The 12,715-nt window shown below is 45.7% G+C and overlaps 1 protein-coding gene across 4 annotated transcripts in view; it reads right to left on the bottom strand.

Annotated features, from left to right (window-relative positions):
- Window positions 1-12,399, bottom strand: part of XRCC6 (X-ray repair cross complementing 6) — a 20,471-nt gene extending 8,072 nt beyond the window's left edge. For 2 of the 4 annotated variants that reach the window (XM_024200446.3, XM_024200445.3), the window contains exons 1-8: window positions 12,319-12,399; window positions 10,796-10,889; window positions 10,395-10,507; window positions 9,304-9,442; window positions 7,041-7,295; window positions 4,733-4,916; window positions 2,684-2,870; window positions 805-973 (exon numbers count right to left, since the gene is read on the bottom strand). In XM_024200446.3, coding sequence (XP_024056214.2) covers window positions 805-973; window positions 2,684-2,870; window positions 4,733-4,916; window positions 7,041-7,295; window positions 9,304-9,442; window positions 10,395-10,507; window positions 10,796-10,874 — 1,126 coding nt within the window. In that variant the 5' untranslated portion in view covers window positions 10,875-10,889; window positions 12,319-12,399. Of the gene's footprint in view, window positions 1-804; window positions 974-2,683; window positions 2,871-4,732; window positions 4,917-7,040; window positions 7,296-9,303; window positions 9,443-10,394; window positions 10,508-10,795; window positions 10,890-11,689; window positions 11,798-12,318 lie in introns of those variants that run through there. The other 2 variants (XM_024200448.2, XM_024200447.2) reach the window with 2 other exon arrangements.
- Between the last annotated feature and the right edge of the window lie 316 nt (window positions 12,400-12,715).

A 12,715-nucleotide genomic window follows, 5' to 3' on the forward strand; every position in this document is an offset into this window, starting at 1 on the left:
GGGGGGGGGGGGGAAGAGGAGAGGGAGGAAGAGGGGTGCTAATGTCCAGGTGTCCCCCTACCCCCACTCCTGTACCTCATCTCCACAGAGCAGGGGGGGTGGACATGACAGGGCTCAGGACAGAGGGAGCTTGCTGGCAGCAGCTGCTGTCTCAACTTGCTGATCTACTTAAAAAGGCAGTGTACTTAGAGTGGGGCCAGCGTACTTAAAGGGGCAATGAGCGCATCTCTCTCACACGTGTCTCTCTCTCTCTCACACACACACACACACACACACACACGGTGTGTCTCTCTGTCTCTCTCTGCCATGCTGTGTCTCCTCCCTCCATTTGTGCTGTCTTGTAGAGTGAGGGGCTACATTAACAACATGTTAATCCTTGAGGGCTCAGCCGAGTGCTAGTTCATCATTTAGCAGCAAGGCATTCCCTGGGAAATATCCCACCCTCTTTCTCCACCACCTCAACCAAGCTTCACAATCATCATTGCTGTGTACAGTATTAAACTGTTTGTTTAAAACTTATTCTGTGTGTCTGTGTCTGGCAAAAACAATTTCCCTGGAACTTAGCCCCCCCATTTACATTAATTCTTATGGGGAAATTGGATTGGCTTAACATAATTTCACTTAAAGTAGCATTTTTCAGGAACAGAACTACCACGTTAAGCGAGGAGTTACTGTACTGGGCAAGGGAGCAAACTAAACTCTATATGTCCTATGTCCCTCTTAAATGATAGCTCTGTTCCACTCTTCTGTCAATTAGTTTGCTGTTGCACTGCCAGGTGGTCAATCTCTCCCAGTTTTGCTTACCACTAATGAAGGACTCTTCAGGATAGATGAACTGGGAGGGCTTGATGTAATAGTGCTGTTTCAGCATCACCAATGGTTTAAAGCCAATCAGGACCAAACCTGGGGAATCAAATCTCTTCACTTCTTCTACCTCCTCTTTCTCCAGTACAATCTGACGGTTCCCATAGGTCTAACAAATAGAAGAAAAAAGACAATTATGAGAATGGAGAGGTCACCCATTCAGCAGAGAGGGCATAAGGGACAATGGAATCCATTCTCCTATGATGAAACATATGGGGGAGTGGCAAAAAGAGGACTGTGGGAATGGGGAAGATGACTAGATTACCCACTGAAGATATTTTCCAGCTCAAAGGAAAGATCTGCGAGATGTAGTTCCATGCTGGCATGAGGAGAAACCAGCTCACTGCTGGTTAAAGCAAAATCCAAATTGGTTTCACACACAGGATTGAACAAATCAAATACATTCAACGTTGACAAAGCCAGCAGTTTAAAAGGACTGATAGCCAGTCTACGTAAAGAGCAGTCCTGCTACTGCCCATAATGGAGCATCTCTCATGTGCCTTTCGATTTCTCTAATCCCAGGTTTTTAATCAGCCATTCAAACAATAGATTAATTTTTATCTATTCATCACCAGTCTCCCTCAGACACACTTTGGATCCCTTTGCACTAGTTTCCATGGTACTCCATGGCATTCAGTGTAGGACCTGGCAGGATGGTTTATGGAGGAAGTTTGGGCGTGAATGACTAAGAAAATCTGCTTCAGCAAATTCCCAGTAATGGTAGTGTGCTCACAACCCTCGCTTCTAAGCAGACATCTGCTAGCAACCTGGTGGTTGAAGGTACTGCTCTGTTTCATAGGTCTGATCAGAACAGTATTTAATCTCTGTACTTTCATCCAGTCTACAAAAGGTCAGACAGGAGAGAGATGTTTGGATTTCAGCCTTGTACTTCTCCCAAACACCTTCTGCTCTGAGCAATTGGTGTCTAATGACAATAAAACCCAACATCTTCAGCTAAAAGAAGGATGGACACAAAATAACTTTATAGTCCTATAACTCCTTCCATCCCGGAGCCTCAAAGTATTTTGCAGACCATGTATATAGGAATCACTTATCCAGCCCTGAAATACAGCTACACCTGAGCATGGCAATCATTCTGTACCAGCAATACTACATGGCAGCAGCGGAGTGAAGAATAAAGAGGGAATTTTAGGGATGCAGAGTGCAATTACCCAGGTTGGAAGTTAACTTAGACATTGGGATTCATACCCCTGACCTTATGGTAATTAATGATTCCATGATATTAATAAATAATAATATATGGAGATATACCTATCTCATAGAACTGGAAGGGACCCCGAAAGGTCATCGAGTCCAGCCCCCTGCCTTCACTAGCAGGACCAAGTACTGATTTTTGCCCAGATCCCTAAGTGGCCCCCTCAAGGATTGAACTCACAACCCTGGGTTTAGCAGGCCAATGCTCAAACCACGGTCAAACACGATCTGTGTTTAGATCATCAAGAAACGGCACCAGCAACAAAACAAGGGCTGCTAGTGTCATGTTTTCAGGATGAGACAGTTCTGACTCCGAAAGGAGAGCACACCCTATAAAGCCCCAGCCTCACTTCCACTAATAGCTGTTTTCTCCCTTGAAAGCCTCACCCAAGCAATGACCCACTCAAATTCTGAGTAACTTATGAATGTGACAAAGACCCCTAAGAGGACAGAGGTGCAAACAGTACGAACAAGTGGTACTGTGCCTTTCTGCAGATCATCTTAAAAGGCCAACAGAAAAATAAGCAGCAGGTTTATTCAGATGCTTAATGTCCTTGCAGGTCCCCCAGCATCAGGAAGAACAAGTGTGTAGGGAGTGCGTTACCTGAGCCTTCTTGGTATCACTAGGTAGAAGCAAGCTGCCTGTCTCTCGGTTAAATGTCCGTGTCTTTGTTTTCACAGGCTCATTGGTTTCCCGATAAAGTTTCACTGGAGATGGTTTGAAAGCTTTCTGGACCAGGTTGTAAACACCTACAGTGAGGGACAGGTCTTTGCCCAGATGGAAGTTTAACCTGTGTGGAAATAACAGACAGGTTATTTCAAATTTCTAAATGGACACTTTTCATAAAGAAGGTCTCTCACATGACAGTCTATTCCCCCAGGTTCGCCTTTATTCACTTTCCAACAGCACCTGCATCTCTGAAATGGAAATATTACTTACCTTGCAATTCTGCTTCTCTGAAGATATTGTGCAGGATTCTCAGTCCTGGGTCATAGCTCTTTAACACAAACCACTTAGCAGAACTCAGAGCTTCTCCGTTCTTTTTACCCTCGAAGGCAGCTACAGTGAGGTAGAGCACAAGGCAGACCCACTACTGACAACTGTGCACCGCTCCCATGCTGAATGTAAATGCTGCCCTTTGAACTCTTAGCCAGCTCCTTTGAGCCAACAGGAGGTAAAGCTCCCAGAAAAAGCCAATTCAAGACAATGCAATAGCAAAAACATGCCTCTGGGGGAAAAAGAAACAAGGCTTGAGACGGTAACCTACAAACTGAGTAGAACAGCGAGAGGGTGAAACAAGGCATTTCCCTTCCTCTAAAGATAATGTCAGTATAGGATTCTCACTCCACAAGAGTTAAAGAGCTTGAGGGATGTCCCCAAAGGGGGGCAATAAAGTGTTGCTGCAACTAGCAGCAACAAGGGCAATGCCAACAGTGTGAATAAGAAAGGAGGTGTTATATAAAAAAATATATATAAATTATATCCTTCCTTATTCACACTGTCGGCATTGACCTTATTGCTGTTAGCATTAACGATACAAAGGAGTAACATACCTTGTCCAAGTACTATGTCAGAGATTCCAGTCTGCAAAAAGGGATAGCAATCAGTGAGAAAAGTCCACGCAAAAACTGGCAACCTGAAAATCTGGGATGACATCCTAAGAAGGGACTCTCTCCTGTGGTAAAATTTCTAAGGGTTTCAGTCTGCTCCATACAGAACCTCCAGGGACGTTTTGACATCTAGCATATGGTGAAAGACCTCCCCAGACAGGCACACGGTCCGAGGGGAAATGTTGGCAGAAGGATAGGTAGAAGTCTACCACCACCTTGAAGAGGAAGCTCGGATGAGTCTGCAGCATTAACTTATCTTTATAAAGCATGGCATAAGAAGAATCAATCACTAGGCCCTTGAACTCACTCTGAGCTGAAATCTTTGCCACCATGAAAATGAACTTCCTGTAAGAAACAAACTCACACAAACTGGATGGTTCAGAAGGAATTTTCAGCAGCTTTGTCAAGAGCACATTAATATCCCATAACACTTTTTAAATGTGAGTTTTCAGAAGTGTTAATCCCCATAAGAACCAGAAAACAAGGGCCTGTAAAGACACTGGCCCACATATGACTAATGCAGGTGCGATAAACTGAAATAGCTACCAAACATGCTGGAATGCAGTAAGCTAAACTCAGACAGGTGAAGGCAGTCGAGCAGTTTTTGTGCAAAGGCCCACTTGAGCCTGACTTTACCACAAACACTAACATTTTCTGGTTTGAGTTGTAGATTTTTTTCCAGTAGATGATTTCTGAGATGCCTGGAGGACATGAGCCCCATACTCAGACTACCATGTCAAGAAAAGGGCTCTGGGGTCAGGATGGAGCAAGGATGATTTCAGGCCAGACTCTCAGAATAGGAGGAGGCATGTGGTGGCCAGAAGGGGCCTAGTTCACATTCTATTTTCTACTACTGCGATCCTCAAGGGTCTACGAGCTAGGAGAGTTCCATTAGTCTTGTGCTAGAGAGTTAAGGCCCAGGAGTGAAAATACTGCTCAAATGGTGTCTTTATAGAACAATCCTTCCACATGAAGAAGGCTGGACATAACTCCTTCCAGAGGCTGCTGATGCTATTTCAAAATGTTGACATGTGGTACGCACCTGGCCAAAGCACGCTTCTTTGTCTCCTTTGCTCGCACTTTCTTCATGAGATCTTCCAGCTTTCCTGAGGCATCAGTATGGACCCCAAGGTCTTCGTCCTCTGCTGTGTTAATGATGTCTCTGTAGAACAAGGAGATATCGAACCCCCCAGGCTTCTTCAGGTGCATCAAGTCAAGGAAGATACCTGGGGGCAAGGTAGAAATGTGGGGAGGATCATACAAATTGATTTCTACTTATATTGCCATGTTCATACAATATTCAGATATTCCTTTAAATGGGAAAGGAAGTCAAAATGGACAGTCGTCCAAGAACAAAGAGGTGTCAGACTCTAAGGTCAGAAGGGACCATTATGGTCATCTAGTCTGACCTCCCGCATGATGCAGGCCACAAAAGCTGACCCACCCAATTTCCCTTATCTCAGCTGTTGAAGTCTCCAGATCGTGATTTAAAGACTTCAAGTCGCAGAGAATCCTCCAGCTTGTGACCCCTGCCCTATGCTGCGGAGGAAGACAAAAAACCTCCAGGGCCTCTGCCAATCTACCCTGGAGGAAAATTCCTTCCCGACCCCAAATATGGCGATCAGTAGAACCCCGAGCATACAGGCAAGATTCTCCAGCCGGACCCACATTTTACCAGCGATGGCACGTTATTGCCTAAGTGTCCTTTTGTTAAGAATTTTTTCTTTTTTTGGTAAGTGTTGGTTCTTGTAAGAAAGTAATTAATGAGAACTGGCCTGGTAGTTCTTTGCATCTAGTCAAGCAATGCAGCAGAGGGACCATGCTCAGCCCCTACCTGGGAGGGGAGTGACCCACTGTGGCCAATGCTCAAAGCAGCACTGACAGGCTCCAGAAGAAACTGCATCCACCCCATTCTTGTCCATAGGGAGAGGAGAGGAAGAGAAGATGGAAGATTATAGAGAATCCCCCACAAAATTCTCTTTTGTCAGGTATAAGGGATAATGTCTTAAGGATGCTGGACTACCCTTAAGCTCTAGCACACCAACTGAATTCTGAAGGAATTGGCTGTCTCAACCACTTGCTGTGACTACTGCAACATCCTCCTTTCTAGCCTCCAAACATATTGCTTTCCTTCAATTCATATAAAATACAGCTGTGACCGAAGGCAATTTCTGCAATATCCCTGAAAAACCTTACTGAAGTAAGTTAAAGTATCTCTGGAGTCCATTGTATTAAATGTTATTATTGGCTTAGATTGTATGTAACCTGTCTGGAGAGGGAAGGGAAGAGAGGTGATGTGAACCCCAGAAAGTGTTGTGAATGTCAAAGGATTATATTCAACAATGTGCCAGGCAAGAATGGACTTTGGAGACTAAGTGTCAAGTGATTTGCCTGGGGAAATCTCGGGGGGGGGGAAGGAGAGCTGAATGCAAATTCCCACTTCCAGTTACGCAAAAAGCCAGCTTTTTCAAGCTATGGCTTGAGAAGGGAACCATTGTCTACTGATTACCTCTTCCCAGAATCTCAAGATCAAAGGCCCAAGCTGTATAAAGGAAAGACTGCACTATTCATGGGTGTGCTAGTTCTGAGCTAAGTCTGCTATGAACCTGTAACCACAGAAAAACCCCTTTGCAGAGTTTGAAAGACTGATTCCTATCAGAGTCCTAGCTAGAGCCGGGGGGTGATCTCTTGTAAACTTCTTAGAATGTATGTAGATTTTATTGTTTTTAATATAATTTTCTCTGTAATGCTTTCACCTTAAGAATAAATATGTTTGCTTAGAAAAAGCTGTGTGCTAACTTGTGACTGCTGGCAACTACAGCTGTTCATAGCCTCCAGTGAGAAAGCGAAGCACAGACACCAAAGGGAGGTGATGGCTGAGGAGCCAGGAGCCTAGAATGTGTGCTGTTGTTGAACCACGGAGAGGGAAACAGATGCAGTTGCTAAAGTAATCCTCTTTGCCTGTCAATTTGATCATGTCACTCCATTCCTGGAAGAAGGGGGAAACAAGGAAGTATGAGGGTGGTTTAATTTCTCTGGCCCATTCAATCCCTGACTACAAGCCAAGACAAACAAAAGGGGCTTAATTAGTGCCTATTAACCACAAAAAACTGGACTGAGAACCTCTAATTTAGAAAGGATTTTTATGTTTTGATTCAAATATTTTGAAGAATTGTCTCCAGAAATGTAGCAGCCCAAAGCCCTGTTTACGCCTAGCAATTCCCCAAGTCCGATCACATCATTCACTTTCCTCCAAGATTGTACAAAGCAGTTACTTAGTGTCTGCTGCAGGGAAGCATCACTTACTCTTCATTAGGCTCAATTTCTAAATTAAAGGTGAAAATGCTCACCTGTGTCTCGAAGGTCAGCAGCTTTGGTCCTGGCCAGCTTGGCTTTAGTGCTGTCATGTCCATGAGGGCTGTCTTCATTGGTGAACAGCATGATTCTCTTGTGGCTCATCTTGAGCTGGACATCACTGAAGAGATTACAGCAGGCCCAGAGTGCCTCGCCCAGTGAGTAGTCAGCATTATGGCCAAACGACTCACGAAAGAGTGCTTTTCCCTGATCTCCCTTGTACTTATCCAACTCTAGCACTCGTTTGGCACCTAGATGGAAAGACAGCAAGGGCATTACTGGTTCTAGTTCGCACATTAAAGCCAAAACCTGCTGACCATTTTTCCAGCCAGAGAAAACACATTGCTCCCTACAGCTGATGTCTAACATTTCACAGCATCTCAACAGCATGGCCCTTCCAGTAGTTGGGTAGGGAAAGTGTTCAGCGTCTTAGGGTATGTCGACACAGCAAATGAAAAGCATGCTTCCGAACATGAGTAGACATATACACATTAGCTCTGCGCAAGTTAGTGCCTAAAAATAGCAGTGTGGCCACAGCAACACACACGGTGGCTTGGGATAGCCACCCACGTACGTACGCAGGGGATCGGGTGGGATTGTAAATGGGCAGTTAGCCATGTAGCTAGCCCAAGCTGCTGCAGACATACTGCTATTTTTAGGCATTAACTCAAGCACAGCTGGCACATATGTGTCTATCTGTGCGGGGAATTACACCTCCGACCTGCTGTATACACATATCCTTAGGTGTATGGACCCTCGATAACCATCCTCGTTTTTCAAATTATGGACTTGCTCAAGTTGACCAACGGCTCCCCTTCTGCTTGTCTAGTGACAGCTTCTCTCTCTCTTCAAAATCTTGCCAGTGATAGTGGAAGAACGTTTTACTCTGCAACCACTGCTATTTGATCAGCTTTTTCGTATCTTGCTCCCTCACTGGATTCTCCATCTCTTAAGATCTCACCTGAAAAGGGATCCTATTCACTATTTAATTTCCTACCCCATCTGTTATTTAACTAACAGTTTTAGAATTAGTGTTCTGAGAGAAGATGCTATACAAGAAGAACTAGATTACATAAACCCTTCCCCCTCCAGGGTACACTGTATCCTCCAGCAGGCAGGAGTCTTTCCCCAATTCTTTTCCCCACTAACAGCCCACACCTTTCATTTGCACCTTTGGGCCAACAGAATAATAACCCCGTCTGGCTCTGGAGGTGTGATATATTAGAGGTTGGTAGGCAGAACTTCCACCATGATGCACTTTGCTTATAAGATGTGCTGCCAAGGAGTAGTTTGGGAATCAGACTTCAGACACACTCCTACCCTGCCAGTACAGTAGCTAAAACAGAGCTGGCCTTCTTTCTCTATACAACATCCTACTCTCCTAAAAGTACTTCAGCACGAAGGCTAAGAAGTCTCAATGAGAAAGAAAAGTTAACAGTCCAAGTCCTCTGGAGAAACATCTGCATGTTCTCCCACTCCTATTTATTGAATATTCCCACTAGATACAAAGCAATAGCTTTTAGATAAAATGCCACTTTGCCATGACTGATATTAGCGCTTGGTTCCATTAACATCACTCCGGCTGGAAGCACTCACCTTCTATTTCCTGCCCCTCCCTCAAACAAGGAAATTACAATATTATCTTCTCTCTCTCTCTCCCCAGAGCCTCCCACATCTCACTCTGCTTCCTACACTTTGTCACATTAACTTTACTCCTGCTGTTGGTTCTCAACCAGAGTTACTGTGCTGCGAACATTATTATTATGGAAGTCTGAGACAAAATACCGCTAGCAGGTCATCCTGTCCATCTCCTTTTGCAATCAAAAGGTATGGCAGCACATACATGGTAAATTCAACAGTACAGCAGGTGCCTGACAAGCTTTCAAGAGTCTGGATGGGACTCTCTTGAAAGCCTGTCACGCACCTGCTGTACTGCTAAATGTACCATGTATGTGCTAGAAGTCCTCTTTAATCAAAGGGGGCAGTGGCCATAAAATGGGGCCTTGTGTTAAAGTACAGAAAAATATGGAACCCCACACATAAAGGAAATAAAACACTGATAGTGTGTGTTCTTTACCTGATTCAATAAGGAAACTCTAAGCAGGGAAGTTGCTACACCTATCAAAAATCCCAGCACAGAAAAAGAAATTAAAATGCTACAGTAACAGGTCTCTCTCTCCAAAGGGGACAAATGGTAATAAAAGCATTGTACAAACTTCCCCATTTCCTCTTAAGCCTCATATTCCTATTATCTCTTACCTGGATTGTCCAGCTCCTGAAGAACATACACATGTTTGAAATCCACAGAATTCTTGTGTTTCTCAGTGCCATAAAACACAACACTCAAGAGGTCCCTGTCACTACTAATGATCTTGCTGGTGTACACATTCCGGATGCACTGGAAAGAGAAAACAGCAGAATCAGGGGAAAAGGAGGGAGAAAGTTAGCTGAAAAAATGGTGCTAGAGTTCTATCTTTGGCAATCAGCCCTTCATAATGGCAATGCCAAGGGCTGCCACAATGTTTTGAGCCACATTTCATAACAAGTATTAGAGGGGTAGCCGTGTTAGTCTGGATCTGTAAAAAGCGACAAAGAGTCCTGTGGCACCTTATAGACTAACAGACGTATTGGAGCATAAGCTTTCGTGGGTGCATACCCACTTCGTCAGATGAAAGTACATTCATTCATCTGATGAAGTGGTATTCACCCACAAAAGCTTATGCTCCAAAGTGTCTGTTAGTCTATAAGGTGCCACAGGACTCTTTGTCGCTATTTCATAACAAGTTAAGTACAAGATGTTTATGATTACATTTGAACATTAAATACTTTTCATTATAACACATTTTCTACAGAAGAGGACAAAAGAAACACTTCCTAGAGATACTACTCTATAAAGCAAATTTATTCCTCATTTTGTAAACACCATCACCACCAAAATGTCTGGGTTTGACTACAGATTAGGGATGCAAATATCGTTTAAAAAGTTAACCGTTTAAACTAAATATTTTTAATCATTTAAATGGTTAACTGATTAAAGGGCTGCCCCAGCTGGGGCTAAGACTAAGGATTACCAATTACCCGGTTAACATGTTACATCACTACTACAGATCAGACCTCTCCAGCCCACAACCCACTGCTGTTGCTGCAGAATGATTTCTGATTTTCGCACCAGAGATATGGTGCTCTCATATCATGGTGATGAGAAATACATAAATAGATAAGGAAGTCAACTACCTACATTAGCTATATTATAGTGGATAAGAAATATGTATATAGGCAACTCATAAAGCACGTTGAGATCTTTTAGTCTACAAGATAGAGATTAATAATGACCTAACACATGATCTTACCTGAATTGTCATATCAAAAGGAGTCCACTCATCATCATCATAATATTCAAACATGGCCTTGGAAGCATCAACTAAAAAAATCAGGCTGTCTCGACCTGCATATTTATATTCCCCTGAAGAAAACAAAAAAAAGAAGTATAGTCTTATAATTGGCTGTATCTTTTTTTTCCACTTAATGCACCCACCCATGTTATTTGTGCTTTGTAATATAAGCAAATGTAGGGAGTGGCTTGAGTAGCCAAAATTCATCCACAGAAGATTATTCACAATACAGAGGCTTGAAAGAACAAAAAAAAACCTAAGGAGATCCTCAGAAATATGTCTGGAGCAGAGGACCCCGTGCTAAGGGGAAGAAAGCAAGCACTCACAGAACACTTTTTGGTTAAAGGTCAAATTCTTACCCCCAGTTTCAACTTCTTCAGGATATTCTTCCTCTTCCTCATCCTCCTCATTTTTGTAGTAAGACATCCACTCTGACATGGCTGCCACTGTTTGCTAAAAAGAGAAGATGAGGCAGGTGTTTGAACTGACCTTCAGTCTGAAGACCCTCCAAATAACTGGTCACATGGTTTGGGCACTTGTTTTCAGTTGCTAAGGTCTGGTCCACTTACAAATTAGATCAACCTAGCTACATTGCTGGGGAAAATGTAATGCCCCAAGCACGGTAGTTAGGGAGGCCTAACCCCCAATGTAGATACAGTTAAGGCTTGAGCTACACTACAGAGTTAAAACAACAAGGATGCTTTAAGGTGACACCAGACTCCTTGTTGTTTTTGTAGATACAGACTAACACGGCTACCCCCTGATACTTGACTACAGAGTTAGGCAGCTTACGTCAACCTGTCTACACTACAACATTGCTCCCATCAATGTAAGTCACCCATTACACCGACCTAATAACGCCACCTCCGCGAGAGGCATATAGTTAGGATGTCGATATAGTTAGGATGACGGTGTAGACACGGTGTCAGGCCCATGTGGGGCTCACAACGCCCCACCCGGTGAAGTCAGTGGAAGCGCACCGCCAACAGAGGGGGCACAGCGCAGACACGAACCCCCAGAGTAATTACTGCAGTGGCTGTACCGTGACTTAACTTAGATCAACTTAATTTTGTAGTGTGGGAATAAGGTGACCAGCTGTCCCGATTTTATAGGGACAGTCCCGATATTTGGGGCTTTGTCTTGTATAGGCTCCTATTACCCCCCACCCTCACCCCGATTTTTCACACTTGCTGTCTGGTCCCCTTATGTGGGAAGCGCCTACGCCACAGCAGCGCAGCCACAGCCTAACCCACCAGAGACGCCCCCGAACGTTACTTTGCCACGGAAGCGAAGGCCGGAGTCAGCAGCGGGGCTGCGCGGGGGCTCCCAGAGCCGCTGTCCACGCTAGGAGCGGTGGGAGAATCCCGGGCCGCGAGGGGGAGGGGAGGGCGCGCGAAGCAGCACTGGCGCAATAACGGCCTGGCTGGAACTGCTGCTCCCCCCCCCATTGGCCTCGTGCCAGTGGAAGCGAACGGGACACGCCCCCTCTCGCTGGTTTCCAGCCGCGGCGAGCGTCTCGCGCCCTCACGTGGGGCGCCGCAACAGAGCGAGTCGCGAGCCCCGAGCTGCCCATCAGCCGCGACCCGCCCTCCGATCTCGGGCAAGGGCCCGGCCTGTCCCTGCAGCGGCAGTAGGAGGCCGGACGGGACACCGCCCCGGGGACGTGGGGCGAGAGGCGACGAGAACATCTGCGGCCAGCCATAGCTCAGCGCCGCCCTGGCAATGGGAGGCCGGGGCCCGGGGGAGAGAAAGGGGGAACTCATGGGCACTAGGTGGAGGGCCGGCAGCCCCCTGAGTGGGGGGATCGGTAGAAAACGAGGCGGGGCCCCAACAGCCCCTAAGGCAGCTCGGCTCCGCGCGAATAGGTGACTCCCGCCATTACCTGAGCCCGTAGCAGCTCACCGAAACCGGAAATCCGCCCCCGGAAACAATCCCACCCAATCCTGCGAAAGTGGGTGCGGCCCGAGGGAAACCACGCCCCCATGCTATTGCTTCCGAGGAAGCCACGCCCCCATGCCATTGCTTATGAGGAAGCCACGCCCCTTACATTCTACCACCTCTAGAGCCAGCAGCTCAGCTGCAGGTTACAGCCCCGCCCACAAAGCCACCTTCACAGGGCATCACCGCGTTCCAGCCAATAGCTGGTCCCATCCTTAACCCCGCCCACAAGATGGAGTCCTGCTCGCTTACCTCATGTACCCGCTCCTCATGAAATAACCCCTCCCACCAGCAAAAGCCCCGCATCCTAACGGCACAGCCCCACCCCGCCCTAGCTGTAG

The sequence above is a fragment of the Terrapene carolina genome, unplaced genomic scaffold, assembly GCF_002925995.2.
Source record: "Terrapene carolina triunguis isolate 2854851 unplaced genomic scaffold, T_m_triunguis-2.0 Scaffold247, whole genome shotgun sequence".
Taxonomy (NCBI): Eukaryota; Metazoa; Chordata; order Testudines; family Emydidae; genus Terrapene; species Terrapene triunguis.